Consider the following 17,706-nt stretch of genomic DNA (forward strand, 5'->3'; position numbering starts at 1 on the left):
TCCACGCACTTGTACATCACCTTGGCTATTTATTCATAGTCATAGGAGGATAATGCCTAATAAGACAATCCACAAGCGTTACATCTCCTTGTCTAAAATAGTCACTGGAGGATATTATCTAAGAAGACAATCCATAACCTTACATCTCCTTGACTAAATTAGGTTTAGGAGGATATTGATTGTTTCTCATATTGTTTCCTCTCATAGACAACGATGCTCATTACTTAATAATATATGACATGGTTAAACTTCATGCCTATGTTAAATAATGCATTCATGCCAAACATGGTTAATATCATATCATAGGTTCAGAAAAAGTAAACTTTAACTGCACCCTCACAACAAAAAGTATACGATATTTAAGCAAATCTAGCCACCTGAATATGCAAAACAACCGAGGACTTCACCTCCTCTTTTTACATGAGCTCAAGCAAGATAGGATACCCTATCAACAAGACCTCAAATACTACCACAACATCTAATGGCTCAACCCATTTAATGTCTTCAACTAGAAAAATTTACTAATAAACTATTATCAAGTTTAAAGTAAATCTCACGATGATTAATATCCAAAACTAGCATGCTACACAACTTTAACATATGCTATATTGGATATAAGCTACAAGTTACTTCATCTAACATGTATTTTTCACAACAAGTACAATTATAACCATCGCCTAACAACACGTTCACTCAATAAAGGTAAGCAATTATGCATTGAATACATTATAATTACTATCCAAGATTTGAGTGTGGTTGATATTAACTATCTTAAGGTCTCTCTTAGACCATCTACATACATCTACATATGTACAAAGAAAATTAATATCAAACTACTTCTAGTCAAACCAATTAATTCCTAAAGTGATAAAACACATTATAATTTGTTGACTAGGTTATTAAAGAAGTTTAAGCTTAGGGATTTCCCTCCTAAGAAAAACTAGCATGCAACTCAAGGCAAGAATATCACCATATAATCAAACCAAAAGAATTGCAAAGAGTGAAAGAATACGATACCTAACCGATTGAAAAATCGGATTACCATATTTTCCTCCTTCTAGAAAAAATAGCTCAAAAGAACTGTAATTCGGAACCAGCTCATGAAGAATTGGGTATCAAGCCTTATACCTATGGAAAGCTCTTTGAATCAGCTATCCAACACAAAAAGCGGATTGCAAAACCGAGCTCTGAGCTGAAAGTTATAGCAGTTTTCGTAACGAGTGGCCAGCTGTGTCAAAAGACGAACTTTGACGTTTTTTCTTGATAGAAATCTCATATTTGACTCCCACAAACGTAGGAGAAAGGTCTACAACCATATAGGGTTTGATAAACCACAAAAGATCAATAAATATTCAATCTTTAATTGGTTTCCCCTACCAAAAACGAAATTATTAGAAAATTTCTAAAGTCATAACCCAATAACACAAACAATAACTCAAAGTAAAAGACTTATCTTTTTGATTGTCATTATTAAAGCACTCTCCTTTGTTCTACTACAGAAATCTTTCCTTAAGATTGATAGAATAGTTGTATGAACACAAAGCAACTAAAGTAGAACGAATGAACAAGAGCAATAAAGAAACAAGGACAAAGAATGGCGGGAATAACCAAGGCGCGGATTAAGTCATCTTAAGGAAAAATTTCGCCCCTTCCAATGGTGCGAGAAAGGCAACAGTGGCGTCTTCCTCACGAGGATTCAATGGTTAACAATGAGCCCCGACTTTTGCACTAGAACGGACTACCCTCTAGAACAACAATATAACTCTCTCGGGGCCGGGGAAGAAGAGAAGAAGAAAAGGATCGGTTTTAGTTTTACGTTTTCTCGAGTTGAGTTTCGATCAAGTCTATTTTCTCTATGGACTCACAAAGTCCTATTTATAGAGGTTAGGAGAAAGAGAGACCAACTCCTAATAGAACACTGAAACTTGCTGCTCAAGAAAAAGGCAAAACAAGTTTAGGCTATTGGTCAAACCACTACCCACAACAGTAAGCCCAAGCCCAGGCCTGAACCCTACCCGATGTGGTGGATAACCAATGTGGGACTATCTACTATGCACTAAAGTGGAGAGAACACATATGGTTCATCTCCTCCACTTTGCACACACTCACAAGTATTTCGAAATACACTTAGAGATTCCAACATTATGTATAGAGAGCTTTCACTTTTCACCATGGGGTGGAAGCTTGGCCCTCTATGTTATTAATTAACATGAAAGAATAATTAAAGATAAGAGATATAATAAATATTGAAACCGCCTTTATTGCTTTGATGTTGATCTTCGAAAAATTACACACTCTAAAACACTCGTCCTCACTAATTAAATGAATTAAAAGTACAAGGCAAATATGTAGTGAAATTACTCAAGATTTTGATTTAATGCATGCTATATGCTAATGTTTGTGATGTAACTAATCTTTGTCTCGCTTAGGATGATAGGATGCAATATTTTTGGTGTTCCTGTTGGTTGGTCCTAGAAATGCTGCCGATGATTTCGGGATTGTTCTTCTTCATATTTTGCTTTGCCGAGAAAAAAAAACATGCATATCATAACTTTGGTTTGTTCCTAATTACTTTTGGTGTGCCTATCACTTTATTAGTTCTTTTATTAGAGTTTGGAATATACTTTGGAATATACTACTGTTAACTACTTTATGCATTATGTAGATCAATAAAGTTAACTACTTAAGCCATTAATTGATACTACTATGTCTATATATATCTACATAATATAGTCAACAATTCAACAAATTGTTAACTTCCTATAATGTTATAAGTCTATATAACATTATAACTTTACTATTATGTGGAGAAAACTATAAAAGATTAATATTGAATGTAAAAAATTAAATTTTTTTGTTATGTTTTTTTTTAAGTGAAATTTTTATTGATAATGATAATGAATTTTACAAATAATTATGACAACAAGCTGCACCGCAAGTCTTTTATGAATTGAGAGTAAAGTGATAAATATAAAACTCAGCCGTTTATTTTATATTCTGATTGAGAGTAAAGTGATAAATATAAAAAAATATAACATAAATTTTTCCTAATAATTTATGTGCGAAATTAAAATAAAAAATTGTAATTTATAACAAAAAAGTAGGAGGCAAAGTTGGAAAAAAAAATTATAAAGTTTTTACAATGGACTGAATTGAGTTTCCCAAACTTAACAAAAAAGAAAAAAAAAGAAAAAAATAGCAACTTATGAGCCAAAAAGAATAGCCCAATATAAGGGTGAGTACGATGGAAGTGGGTAGTTGGTCGAGATGGTTTTGAGCAGGCGAGCCCAGCCCAATTAGGGTTCCAATTTAAAGGTGAAGTAGGGTTTTTTTATCATCTCTGAACCCAAAAAAAAAAAAACAATGGCATTCGAAATCGGCACTGTGCCTTTCAATCCAGACGGCTGGGGTCCACCAGAAACACCGTCAAGCCTCCTATCAAACCACCCCAATAACGTCCCATTCGCCCCCTTCAACCGATCTGATAAACTCGGTCGTATCGCCGACTGGACTAGAAGCAACAACAACCAGAGAAGCAACAATAATAAAACGCCCATCTCAGATTCCCCATTCCTTCTAGAAGACGACGTCGCATCCGGTTTCCCAGACGACGATTCTACGTTCCGTCTAGTCGACGGAAAACCGCCCCCGCGTCCTAAGTTCGGACCCAAATGGAGATTCCAACAGCAACGGCAGCTCCCACAGCGGAAAGACGAAGAGGTTGAAGCCAAGAAACGAGAGGCGGAGAAAGAACGGGCCAGACGTGACCGCTTGTATAACCAGAACAGGACTGGTAATAACCAGCCACGTCGCGAGGCAGCGGTTTTTAAATCCTCTGTCGATATCCAACCTGAATGGACTATGTTGGATCAGATACCTTTTTCTACTTTTACTAAAATGTCCTTTGCTGTTTCCGAGCCCGAGGATTTACTTGTCTGTGGTGGCCTTGAGTATTATGATAAAACTTACGATAGAGTTAATCCCAAGAGTGAGAAGAGATTAGAGAGGTTTAAGAATAGAAACTTTTTTAAAGTTACTACTACTGATGACCCTGTCATTCGTCGCTTAGCTAATGAGGATAAGGCTACTGTTTTTGCTACCGATGCCATTTTGAGTACATTGATGTGTGCACCTAGGTCAGTGTATTCGTGGGATATTGTCATTCAGAGGGTTGGGAATAAATTGTTTTTTGATAAAAGAGACGGCTCGCAGCTAGATTTGCTTAGTGTTAACGAGACCTCTCAGGAGCCTTTGCCGGAGGCCAAGGAGGATATTAACTCTGCGTATTCATTGAGTGTTGAGGCTGCGTATATTAATCAGAATTTTTCACAGCAGGTTTTGGTTAGAGATGGGAATAAGGTTACTTTCGAGGAGGGTAATCCGTTTGCTAGTGAGGGTGAAGAGGTTGCGAGTGCTGCTTATAGGTACAGGAGGTGGAAACTTGATAATGATATGTATCTTGTTGCTCGTTGTGAGGTTCAGAGTGCGATAGAGGTTAAGGGGGAACAGTCGTTTATAACTTTGAATGCACTGAATGAGTTTGATCCTAAGTATTCTGGGGTAGATTGGAGGAAGAAGTTGGAGACACAGCGTGGAGCTGTATTGGCAACTGAGTTGAAGAACAATGCGAATAAGTTGGCAAAGTGGACTGCTCAGTCCTTGTTGGCCAGTGCGGATGTGATGAAGTTGGGATATGTTTCCAGGATTCATCCCCGTGATCACTTTAATCATGTTATCCTAGGTGTGGTTGGTTACAAGCCAAGGGAGTTTGCGATGCAGATCAATTTAAACACTTCCAACATGTGGGGAATTGTCAAGTCTATTGTTGACTTGTGCATGAAGTTGAATGAAGGGAAGTATGTTCTGGTTAAGGACCCATCCAAGCCGCAAGTGAGAATCTATGAGGTTCCTGCTGATGCATTCGAGAATGATTATGTTGAGGAGCCGTTGCCAGAGGATGAGCAGGTACAACCACCTACTGAGGAAGAGGCAAATGCTGGTGAGGCTGATGCCCCAGCCAATGATGCTGAAGACAAGGAGGTTGTTGCTGAATTGTGAAGGTAATGCTCTTTTGTTGTTTTCCTTTCTCCAATTTTGCTGTGGAAGTTTTGAGATTCTATTTTACTTGTTATCAAAGCTTGTGATAATATGCATTGATGAATCTTCATATTGATGCTGTCTTGGGTGGGTTTGCTCTCTCTACTTTTAGCTTTATAGTGTTTGCACTGGGAAAAGAGTAGTAATTTTTTGTTGTTTATAAAATTCCTTCAGAGGATGAACTTTTTGAAATGAACACTTTAGAATATAATAGATAGTTGACAGTGTAAACATTGGAGAGGGGCCAATAGAATATCTTTGAAGCTTCTTGTCACATCTCTAGTTATATTTGAATTTTATAATATAAAACCTGATATTTCCAGCCAGCTTCGACTTCTTTTAAAGCTTTGATGATGTTATAAACTTGTTCTCTCCTTTAATGTATCAGCTAGATGTACTTTCTTTTGGACACTGAAGTCAATTTAAATTACAAGAAGGTGTTGTGTACTGCAAGTGATGTGTTGTATTGTATTCCAAGACCATATGAACTTTGGTGCACCATGGTTTAAATTATCCCATCTAATGATATAGTTAACTGTTGGGAAGTTTAGTACGTAAGATTTTCTGAATAACTTTTAGAGCTGCTTTAGGGTCCAAGAATTTGAGTAAGAGGATTGATTTTTTATGTACTTATGTGGTTGAGAATATCCCATAGTGACTACTCTTGTTATGATGGTGACCTTAACCTAATAGAATAGAGTGTTGATTATTATGTCAAAAATTTGAAATATAAATGATGAACGATTGAATGGTTAGATCTTAAGTTACATTGACATGGATAGGTGTGTCCGTGTCCGACAAGGCGAAATTTAAAATATTGAGGTAAATCACATACTAAATGTGTCCGATATGTGTGTGAGACACGGACACGTGGTTACGTATCCGACACATTTTTTTCTTTCAAAATATGGTGTGTCCATGTAACATAACTTAGATTGAAGGTGAGTAACTGGAGTGCTTTGACTAAATTGCCAGAACAATTTTTTTCGGCAGCAATATGACCATGCCATATAGGGTAGGATATTAGAATTCTAAGACACTGTTCATAGACTATATAAGAGGTATGAATGACTTAATTCTATTGACACTGAAAGAAATAATTCAGATGATTACGTTTGTGTAATTGTGTAATAAGGAGTTGGAACACTGGTTTAGTTAGTTTTGTGCTCTGCAGCAAGATCCTTGATCAATCTTTGTAAGCTTCTCTCATCTTGGTGGGGGACCCTTTTTGGGTGGTTCCTATTGGTTATAAAAATGAAAATAAATTTTCTACTAAGAAATTTAAGACTCTATTAAGGAAAAGTTGGCAGTCCATTGTGTTTGATTGTGAGTTGTGACAATAGCATTAGTTGTTCTTTTAGTGCAACGACTCTTACCTTGTGGAGTTTTCCTTGCAAGGCCAAATTTGTATCATGAAATCCTGGGTGACATAAATGTTTGTGTTAATCTATTGGTAATGGCACATTTCTCATTTTTCTTGATTTAATTATAATTTTGTAGAATTTTTTGAGCATATTTGTGTTTGGCAATGAGGCTTACACTCTTAAGGCTTGCCTTAATCCTCAAGGAGGTTTTTTGTCTTGAGGTTTGAAAACCTGAGGAGTGGAAACCTTTTCCAAAGATTGACTGGAGGTATCTGAAACTTTAATTAGGACTGTAGGATCAATTGATCACATTGAACTTTGATCCGAGATCATGTGCCTTTGTTTTACTGTATATTGCATTCAATATATATATATATATTAGAGCATTGGTTATTGAATATATTTTCACTAGTCTAGAGGAAGAAGAGTCTGCTGAAGATGATTTGAGATTTTGAGGTCTGTATGACACCGAGGATGAAGTGTTGGATTTCGAATTATCAGAGGATTAGTATAGCAGGTTGGTGGACAGCAAAGATGAGGAAGGAGAAATGGGAATAGGGGAGGAGATGGTAGTCTGGTGAAGCTGTGTAGGAGTTGGGTAGGGGTGCCGTTCGTTGCTTTCAGTGTTTTAAAAAATACATCAAAGCCTCAAGGCTCATGTGAGGCTTGAGGGGAGCCTCAGAGGCGCTTGTGGCTTAAGCCTCAATAATAATAAAAGAAGAGTGAGTGAGGGAAAATGGAATTTGATGATGGAAGTATGTGATTTCTAATGGAATGAGGTGTTTTGATGCTCAAAACATAACTTAATAGGGTGTTTTTAATCTTTAAAGAAGTTATGAGCGGTTAAGTAGTAAAAAAAAAGTGAGTGAGGCTTAAGCCTCTGCGTTTATTTTAAACCTTGGTTGCTTTTGATTTTGATTAGCAACTGGTTTTGAACTGTTGCTTGCTATTTGCAATTTTTGCCTCTCTTTTCTGCTTTCTTTTTCCTTGTAATTAGGCTTATGGGGAAAAAGAGGAGGGGGGTTGGCTAATAATTTAAATGTAAATGTAATCCTCTTTGATATTACCCCGCTTGCCTACCAAAAAAAAAGATATTATTAATATTTTTTTTTATTGTATCAAATAGTAGTTATTGAATAAGAGAAGATGGAAATCTGAATTAACAAGAGAGAAACGAATATATGGTTCTTTGTATAGGGGTTTTTCTAAGGTACATTGACACAGATACATGTGCTTGTATCTGACATGTATACGAAGTGTCTGACATGGCGAAATATGAAAAAATGAAGTAGATCACATGCAATATGTGTCCGTGGTGTGTCCAGCAAGGACATGTGGATATGTATCCGATACAGAATATTTTGAAAATATGGAGTGTCCATGTAACACAGGGTTTTTTACATCCTAAAAAAATGGGGAAACGTCCCTCAAGTAAAAGTACTGTAACATATGCCATTTGTCATTGGAAAAAAAATGGAGGCATGATGGAAAGTGAGATTGTAGATCGAATCCTACGTCTGATGGACTAGAATGTTAATATTCTTGATTTTAGAAGAGTTCTGACAAAGAAGGTGATACATCATGACGAGTGTTATGTTTTATTTTCTTCATGTTATGAATTTTTTTGTTCACATGCTCTGTGTTCTTGTTTTCTTTATTTTTAATTTGAGCTTCATAGTGTTATTTGAGACGGTAAATGGCATTGAAGTGTGTTTCGGTTTAACTAATATTTATTTTACACAGAAAATTGCAAAATAAAAGTAAATACAGTATTGCAAGTTAGTAATTTGTCACAGAAACACCTGAATCATCATCCTGCATTGTAATAGTTCAATAGATAAGCAGTTGGAATTTGATGGTGGCATTTAATGAGTCTAACACAGTCTAGCCTTAGTACCTGCGATGATCTAATTTGAGCTTAACATATGGTATTTAGATACTAACCATTTGTCAGAGAGGTCATAATGTTTGGGGGTTATAGTTTGCACAATACTATGATAATGCAACTTTATTTTGGTGATTTTGATGGAAGTCTTTATTATCCAATGAAGTTGTTCTTAGAACATTGGTTCATCCTTTCGATAGAAAATGTCAACTCTGTCCTGCAGGAGTCCATCTTGAACTTTTGTTATCAGTGGAGGACATAATGTTACCAGAGTGTGAAGTCCGATTAATTTGTCATCAAATTTACTTTTATTCTTGTCCAGGAACGTTTAGTAGAACCATTGAATAATTTACCCATCGGTTTTTTGGGGACTGTCTCTTTGTTTGAATTGTTATGTTTAAATATACAGAGTTTTTAGGAACCATGTGCCAAATTGGCATCCTAGGTAGCCCAATTGTGCCTTGGAATATTTGTAAAGGACCAAGGAATGCTTGTTATCTGTTAACAAGTACTTGTTAGGTGAGAAGGAAGTTAGTTTAATTGCTATTGGTATTTAGAAAGGCATCTACAATAACAAGGCTTTGGTCTGGGGTCTAATTTGTGACTGGTATTTCAAGCCATTTGTGTTGAGTGATCACCAGGTCATATGTTTTTTGATGTTTTCATTGCAATGAGTCATTAAGGTTTGAGCTGATGACTTAAATGTGTACCCCTGCCTCTCTGCATAGTCTGTATGTTTCTTATCCTTTTTGTTGACAATGTTTATTAATAGTCACCAGTACGTTTTAGAGAGGGCTAAGAAAACATCTTCATGGAAACGAAGATTCCAATTGGAAGGCTCCTGTTAGTCTGTTATGGTTTGCTATCCCTCTACTGAGGAGGTGAAATTTATATGAGATTACACCAAACAGCAAACTCATGAAACCTTCAAACAAACGACTTACCGTGGAAGCTAATGACGCTCCTGGATATTAAGCACAATCTGTGGGAATGCTATTTTTCTCGTGTCTAAAATTTCAATTGTTGGGTCTTTTATTGGGAACGAAGCTATTGCAGTATGGACATGATGAATCAACCATGAGTTTTCCTGGCAAATGGCTGAGAATAAATCAAACAAGTGAATAGCTTCTTTTACTCTTCCTGGGTGAGGCATCGACTTGTTGAATGAACTTCGAAAGATTATCCGTGTCTTGTCGTGACTATTTATTTTATTACTTGCTGATGTTTAGTTCTAGTTCTTTATTAGTTTTTGGCAAGGTCGATTATGAGAGTGTATTGTTTATAAAGCTAGGAGTAGGTTTCCAAGTTACAGTAAATTGAATCTGCAATTCTATTGAAGGCTAGAAAAATGGTTTGAGACGGTACATTTGGTTGGGATTGTGATACAGTATTTGGAAACAGATGTTGAACTTCGACTATTTGGGATTGACTGAATGTACGAAAGTTTTGATGTAGCCATTATCTTACTGAACCTTTGAGAAACATGATCTTACAACATTATTGTTACTATTGTTTTCTGTATTTAGCTTGTTCTTTATCTTTGAGTACTATTGTCATCTATATAGAATCCACTGTTGTTCCTAACCGTTCACTTATCCGTTGTATATTTCCAGGAAACCTAGAGAGAAGCATTGAATGTGAAAGTCAACTTGATGTCATTCTTGCTGGGTAGAACTTATCTGAGTACAACAGAACGTCTAATTTGTCAACCTATTAACTTATTTTTGTCCTTTTTTTCTCCAGTAATCGACAAGGATATTTTTTGTTTAATTTGTCTTATGACAGTTAAGTTCTTATAGTTTGTTTTTCTGCACATCAACTTTTGTTTGGATTGAAATGATGAAATTGTTATTTAGTTTTATGAGATGTGATTGAATGCCTTGGAGATCTGGAAAATTATACCCCATTGACTGCCATATGAGAGGATAGCAGCTTTCTACAGAGTTATTGATTTTCTGAGCTGGTTTTATTATTCTTATACCATTTTCATTTGAAGCGATTTTATACCACTTGAAATCAGAATCAACCTCGCAATTATTTACGAAGACTAAAGAAGTGCTCTTTCTATCAGAGTTTTAAATCAGGATGGGGCTCATTCTACATAGAAAGGAAAGAAAAACACTTCGGAACTTTGGAAACGCAGCTCACAACCTTAAAGTGTTTGCAGATTAACTGCACCACTTGCATCCCGGAAGTGTTTGAATATCATAGCAACTCGTTTCAAACTTGAAAGGGTTAACAGTATTACAAACAGGTCGTTAATAATGTTTTCAAATCCGTTGATATATGTCAAACAACTCTGTCAAGGGAACCACCGTTAAACTCACCTCACCAAATCGAGCAGAAGCCAAAAAGGCGTGGGCCTTGGCCCAGAGGATTTTCTACTCCTGTTCGTGACTGTGTTTAGTTGCCAGCAGGTGTTAGCTCTTTTTCATGATTGGCAGCGGAGTTGTCCCAAGTGTCATTTGTTACACCTCTTTAATTCATGGACTGAAAGGAACGGAGTTTGGTTGATGATATGTCTTAAAGGAGAATCTCACAAACCTTCAACGTTCTGAACAATGAAGCAACTGAAATATTTGAATTGATGCTTCAAAGAGGTACAATGCCTACTGTCGTTGCATTTCAAATAATTCATATTTATATATTAAATTTGTTCCCCGTGTATTCTTAAAATAATTAACTCGTATCTAGCTTTTATGGTGTTGTGGAGCCACGTATTAAATTCTTCAAATTGTTTTTAAGTTGATAAAATAAAAAGTTTAATTAGTCTGACTCGAGAAATTTACCAGTATTAAAATTTGAACTTTGATTTGGTAGGGGGTAGGGGCCGCGCGAACGCGTACCCCCCTACAACAAATTATGACGTAGACTATCCCACTTGGAGATATCTTAGGCGAGCACCCCTCCAAAGTGCAATGGAGGTCACTAACCTAGGCCATGGACCTTCTTGATCGCCCATTGACCCCGTCCAGGTAAGTATGTTTCAATGTGCATCTGAACATGATTTTATAGCTCCATCTTTAGCTGTATAAACTCTTGCCGCCCCATGTGGGACTAAACCTTCTTTTCTATTTCATGAACTGAGTGTGTGCATAACACTAAATATGATCAGATCCCACCTTGGGTAACCAATTGCCAAATAACAAATTCCAAAACTCGGGTTCTAAGTTTGTGGTCCTTTCTTTAGCAGGATGTTCATTGCCTTGTTCAACTGGCAATGCTCAGTTGGATCATGACCAACCTGATTACACACCCTGAGAATATCACTTCCCAGCCAATTTGCCTCTATACCAAGTAGCTTTTTCTTGGTAAATTTTCCCAATGGAACATCCATGTTGTATACACTAATACACTGACTGTCAATGAAAGATGTTTCATTGAAAGTAACAATGCAAAACTCATGTTACATAACCACTAGGAAGTACTGAAGTAGAAAACAAAGAACGTAAAATGCCTCTGCTTGCTCACCATGGATGCATTTCACAATAAGCTGCGGTGTCATACATGATCTATAGTGCTTGGATTAGTACCATATTGCCATGGGTTTGTCATCATAGAAATGGAACTTAAACCAAACGGATTAGTCTCAGCTTGCTTATAGCTAGCTCGAGCAAATTCATAAATCTATATCATTATATGACATTACCAAGTGTTTGACATGGAGAACCATCCAAAATTGAGGTATACCACGTACAATATGTGTTTGTGGCGTGTCCGACACGGACATGTGGGTAATGTATCCAACACAGATTTTTATAAATAAATTGCGTGTCCATGTAAAATAGAAATCGTCTGCATAGGTGTTAAAGAAAGAATTTACGAATCTTATTTTTGTTTGTAGGGTTACTACTAGATTTTGGACCGGACCTACGCCCGGGATCTATTAAATATTTTGTGGGCTGAAAATGCTTTACAAAATATCTCACACACATTTTCGAATCAGAATATATTTTTATTGAAAATAAATCGAAATACATTAATGACCAATGATTATGGTGCATAAGTACTTGGAAACTAATTAAGAGATCAAATTGAGATAGCCTCATCACTTTGTGGTTTAGGATATTAATCCGTAATTTTCAAATAGAATTATCTTAAACTCGATCTATCTTGTATAATAGTTTTATTATATTTATGGTCATTTAGCGGCAAATTTTCGAATCAGAATATATTTTTATTAAAAATAAACCGAAATACGTTAATGAGCAGCGATTATGATACATAAGTACTTGGAAACTAAGGGATCAAATTGAGATAGCCTATTAATTTTGTGGTTTAGGATATTAATCCATAATTTTCAAATAGAATTATATTAAACTCGATCTAGCTTGTATAATAGTTTTCTTAGATTTATGGTGATTTAGCGGCAAATTTTTGAATCAGAATATATTTTTATTGAAAATAAACCGAAATACGTTAATGAACAGCGATTATGGTGCATAAGTACTTGGAAACTAAGGGATCAAATTGAGATAGTCTATTCACTTTGTGGTTTAGAATATTAATCTGTAATTTTCAAATAAAATTATTTTAAACTCGATCTAGCTTGTATAATAGTTTTATTAGATTTATGGTGATTTAGTGGTAAATCATCACCGTTCGGCTTACGTACTAATGTGTACAAATCACTAAAATAGATTAATTGTTTCCATATCCTCAAATAATACACTACTCCCACTTGAAAAGATTTATCATATGAACGTGTCCTACGAACGGGTGTCGTTATATTAAATTATTCTAAAAAATATTAGCAACTATGCATAGTTATGAGATATGAAAATTATATTAATTACTCATTTAAATTTCTTGCACCACTCTCTATAAAAAGGAAACACCAAATCTTGATAAAACTAATCGATTTTTTTTTTTTTTTATTGTTAGGTTTAATAATTGAAGTTTTGTGAGAATGCCCAATGCGGCGAAGATAATATTGAAGATACTTGAATAGCAAGGTATTCCCAATCACAATAAAAAGAATTATAATAAACAATACTTAAAATGCAAAACTATATTTGTCGAGACATTTATTCCCCTTACATAAAATACAAATATGTTTTAGGGTTATTAGTTCAATGCATTTGCACCAAGTTTATGATTTTCCATTAATTATTCTTTGAGGTTAGTTTAATATAGTATGTTGCATCCCGTTTCTAATTTCTCATTAATTATTCTTTGAAGTTAGTACAATGCAGTTGCATCAAGTTTTCGATTTCCCGTTAATTATTATTTGAGGTTAGTACAGTGCAATTACATCCACTTTATGATTTTCCGTTAGTTATTCATTAAAGTTAATTCAGTACGTACAGTTGCATCCAGTTTTTTATGTTTCGTTAATTAGTCTTTGAGATTAGTTCATTGCATTTGCATCTAGGTTCCAATCTCCCGTTAATTACTCTTTGAGGTTAGTTCAATATATTTGCATCCAGTTTCTGATTTCTCATTAATTGTTTTTCTAGGTTAGTTCGATAGTTTACAATTTCTATACAGTTTGCATACATGTAAGAGTCTATTTTTATAAACTCACTTTCGTTTTGGGTTCATAATTACTTGTAATTACTCATATAAGAAGGCTAAAAAAGTGGATATTTATGCCTTGAGGTCAGTGCGATGCAGTTACATTCGACTTCCGATTTCTAGGTAACCATTTTTTTATGTTATTTCAATGCATTTACATCCAATTTTTGATTTCCCGTTAGTTAATATCTAATTTTACTTTAATGCAGTTACATCCAGTTTTTAGTTTTCAATCAATTATTCTTTGAGGTTAGTTCAATGCAGTTGCATATAATTTTAGATTTTATGTTAATTGTTATTTGAGGTTAGTTCAATGCATTTGCATCAAGTTTCTGATTTCCGGTTAATTATTTTTTGAGGTTAGTTCAATGCAGTTACATCAAATTTATAATTTTCCGTTAATTATTCATTTAGGTTAGTTCAGTGCAGTTTCATCCATTTTTTAATGTTTCATTAATTAGTCTTCGAGATTAGTTCATTGCATTTGGATCCAGTTTCCGATTTCCTGTTAATAACTCTTTAAGGTTAGTTCAATACATCTGCATTTAGTTTCTGATTATTTATGCTTTGAGGTTAGTTCAATATAATTATATCCAGTTTTTTATTTTCCGTTAACTATTCTTTGAGGTTATTTCAATGCATTTGCATTTAGTTTTCAATTTTCCACAAATTATTTTATGAGGTTAGTTCAATGCAGTTGCATTCGGTTTTTGATTTTATGTTAATTATTTTTTGAGTTAAGTTTAATGCACTCGCATTCAGTTTCCGGTTTCCCATTAATTATTATTTGAGGTTTGTTTGATGTATTTGCATACCATTTCCGATTTTCCAATAAATATTTTTCAAGGATTTGCATTCAATTTCTAATTATCCGTTAGTTACTCTCTGTCATTAGTGTAATGCAATTTGCATAAAGTTTATGATTTCCCATTAATTACTCCTTGAGTTCAGTTATGTATTTGAATCCAGTTTCCAATTTCCTTATAATTATCCAATGTGGTATGTAATACCAACTTCTACTGATCCATCTGTAGTGTCATTGAAAACATGACATAAAAAGTAAATTATACTTAATTTACTATGTGGGATCATCGAAGATTATCTAGTTTCCGATTTCTCGTTAATTATTCTTTAAATTATGCATGACTCACTATGTGGAATCTTCAAAGATTATCTACGAATGGGTGTTGTTATATTAATTATTCTAAAAAATATTTGCAAATATGCATAACTATTATATATTAATATTATATTGATCACTCAACCAAATTTCTTATAACGTGAAAACCTCACTCTCCATTAAAAAAAAAAAATCACCTTTGATAAAATTCTTCAACTTCATTTTTTTGTTTAATAATAGAAGTTTGATTGAATTTTTGTGAGATTGCCTAATAAGGCGAAGTTCATATATATTGAAGCTACTTGAATAGCAAGGAGTTCCCAATCATCTGGAAAGAGATAAGATAAACATCATTTTAAAAATGCAAAACTATACCCAACTATGTTTTGACAGCTTAATGCCCACAACATAAACCTGATTTTTTATATTTATTTATATTTTCCCAATTTTCCAATTTCAATTCCCATTATTTATTTTTGTTTTTTGCGGTTATTTTCGATTGATCGTTAATTATTCTTTTCGGTTAGTTCAATACATTTGCATCAAATTCCCAATTTTCTATTAATTGTTTTTGATTTCCATTTATTTATTTCGTGAGATGAGATAGTTTAATGTATTTGCATCAAGTTTTCGATTTTTCGTGTTTATTATTTGATAAAGTTGCATTTGCATCTAGTTTTCGATTTCCGTTAATTATTGTTTGAGGTTAGTTCAATGAGTTTGCATCTAGTTTTTCGATTTTCCGTTAATTATTTCTTGAGGTTTTGCATCCAAGATATATTTTTAGATTAGTTCAATGCGATTTTGCATCCGGTTTTCGATTTTCCGTTAATTATTTTTTTTAAGATTAGTTCAACGCATTTGCATTATGTTCCCAATTTATAATTAATTTTTCTTTGAGATTAGTTCAATCTTTGAGATTTTCATCCAGATTTTCGATTTTCCGTTAATTTAATCTTTGAGGGTTAGCTCAATGCATTTGCATCCAGGTTCGATTTTCCGACAATTATTTTTGATGTTAGTTTGATGTATTTGTATCCAAGTTTTGATTTTCTCATTAATTATTCTTTGAGATTAGTTTAATGCAGGTTGTATCCATATTATGATTTTCTATTAATTACTTTTAAGATTAGTTTAATGCTTGCATTTGCATCCGATTTCAATTTTCCGTTAAATATTATTTGAGGTTAGTTCTATGCATTTGCATCCAGTTTTCCGTTCCCCATTAATTGTTTTTTGTCGTTAATTTCATTCAATATTATATATATTTTAAAATATTTGTCATTATTGCTTTGCCGTTATTTTTTTTTCATTTTCTATTATATATTTTGTATAATTATTTTTAACTATATTTTGAAGCCATGTTAAGGATATATTCGAAATAAGTCGGTGTTTTATCATAGATACTAAAATTGTATGATTTGTAATAGGAAATTAGTTTATACAAATCACCTATTTTTTAGCAATTTTTTTTTTATTTGATCAAATATAAATTAGTTTTTACTAATCACCTATTTTTTAGCATTTTTTTTTATTTGATCAAATATATAAGAATTGGAACACTAAAAGTGTTTGATTCGTATTTCTACAAATCACCTATTTTTTTAGTAATTTTTTTTTATTTGATCAAATATATAAGAATTGGAAATACACTCAAATTCTCCAAATATAAGAATTAGAAATACACTCAAACTCTTCAAAGATCTTTCATATTAGAGTGCCACATAAGATAGAAAAAAAAAAAACTAACTCTCAGATTAGAGTGCCACATAGGAGAGAGAAAATCCTTTTTAAAGGTCTCTGCTTTAGTATATAGATAGTAGATTAGCTCGTACACAAAGTGAGTCCTCTGCTAAACTATGGTTTGCTGTATATTATTATGCATATTCCTTGTATTTCTTGAGCTATTCTTTAAGAGCATTAACGTGTTCCATATCCATGGTTTTCTGTATATAATCATGCATTCTTTGCTTTTATTGAGCTATTGTTTAAGAGCACTGACGTATTTGATGTTCTATTGGAATACCATTTTAGTCAAAACTCAAAAGTATGTGTGCAATCTTATGTGTATGCATAGTTTTTTGGAAGATTTTCCATCTGTTTTCAGGGAAGTCTTGCATGTGAGATAGTCTTGCATGTGAGATACCGTAGCATAGTACTACGAACTAAGAAAATTAACCTATAGTCACAAGTTATATCATATATGATAAAACCTAGGACATGGATACGACGAGGACACGTAAATGATATAGGTGTATGAAAGTGTAAATGGTTGGTTGCAGAAGCAACTTGCTGCAACTGAAATTTGACTTTTGTTATGCCAATGACCCTATTAAACTTGCTGGTAGTGTTTATCGAAAAAAAACTTGCTGGTAGTGGATAAGGTTTTCAGAAGTAGCAATTCACCATTAAAATCTAAAACTCCGGAAAGAAAAAAAAAACTTTTCAATTACTGTACAACCTGTACATTTCATGAAAGTGACATGTCCAGAAGCCATTTCCATGTTAGAGTTTCTTTTTCGTTTATCCGTGGCTCCCCATAGCAAACTCGCAGGGAGGTTGAGTAACTGAACCATTGGATCTACCAAATGCCTATGGAGTATGGACAACAACTAGTATCGTTTGGAAGCTTAAGCTAATAGCAGACAGATCAAGGCGATGATAGGTCCCAGACTGCGATTAGGTTATCATAGTGACTGGATTTAACATTAGTTGCTTTTATG

The 17,706-nt window shown here is 34.0% G+C and overlaps 1 protein-coding gene and 1 non-coding gene across 2 annotated transcripts; one reads left to right on the forward strand and one right to left on the reverse strand.

Annotated features, from left to right (window-relative positions):
- The first annotated feature begins 3,202 nt into the window (after nucleotides 1–3,202).
- Nucleotides 3,203–10,207, forward strand: LOC147505222 (eukaryotic translation initiation factor 3 subunit D-like). The gene is made up of 2 exons (XM_086557817.1): nucleotides 3,203–5,060; nucleotides 9,960–10,207. The coding sequence occupies exon 1, from the start codon at nucleotides 3,364–3,366 to the stop codon at nucleotides 5,056–5,058; it is 1,695 nt and encodes a 564-aa protein (XP_086413943.1). The 5' UTR covers nucleotides 3,203–3,363; the 3' UTR covers nucleotides 5,059–5,060; nucleotides 9,960–10,207.
- A 963-nt stretch (nucleotides 10,208–11,170) lies between these two features.
- LOC147505223 (U1 spliceosomal RNA) lies at nucleotides 11,171–11,329 on the reverse strand. The gene has a single exon (XR_015194036.1). It is a non-coding gene; the product is annotated as a U1 spliceosomal RNA (small nuclear RNA).
- Between the last annotated feature and the right edge of the window lie 6,377 nt (nucleotides 11,330–17,706).

This window comes from Coptis chinensis, chromosome 4 (assembly GCF_015680905.1).
Source record: "Coptis chinensis isolate HL-2020 chromosome 4, ASM1568090v1, whole genome shotgun sequence".
Lineage (NCBI taxonomy): Eukaryota > Viridiplantae > Streptophyta > Magnoliopsida > Ranunculales > Ranunculaceae > Coptis > Coptis chinensis.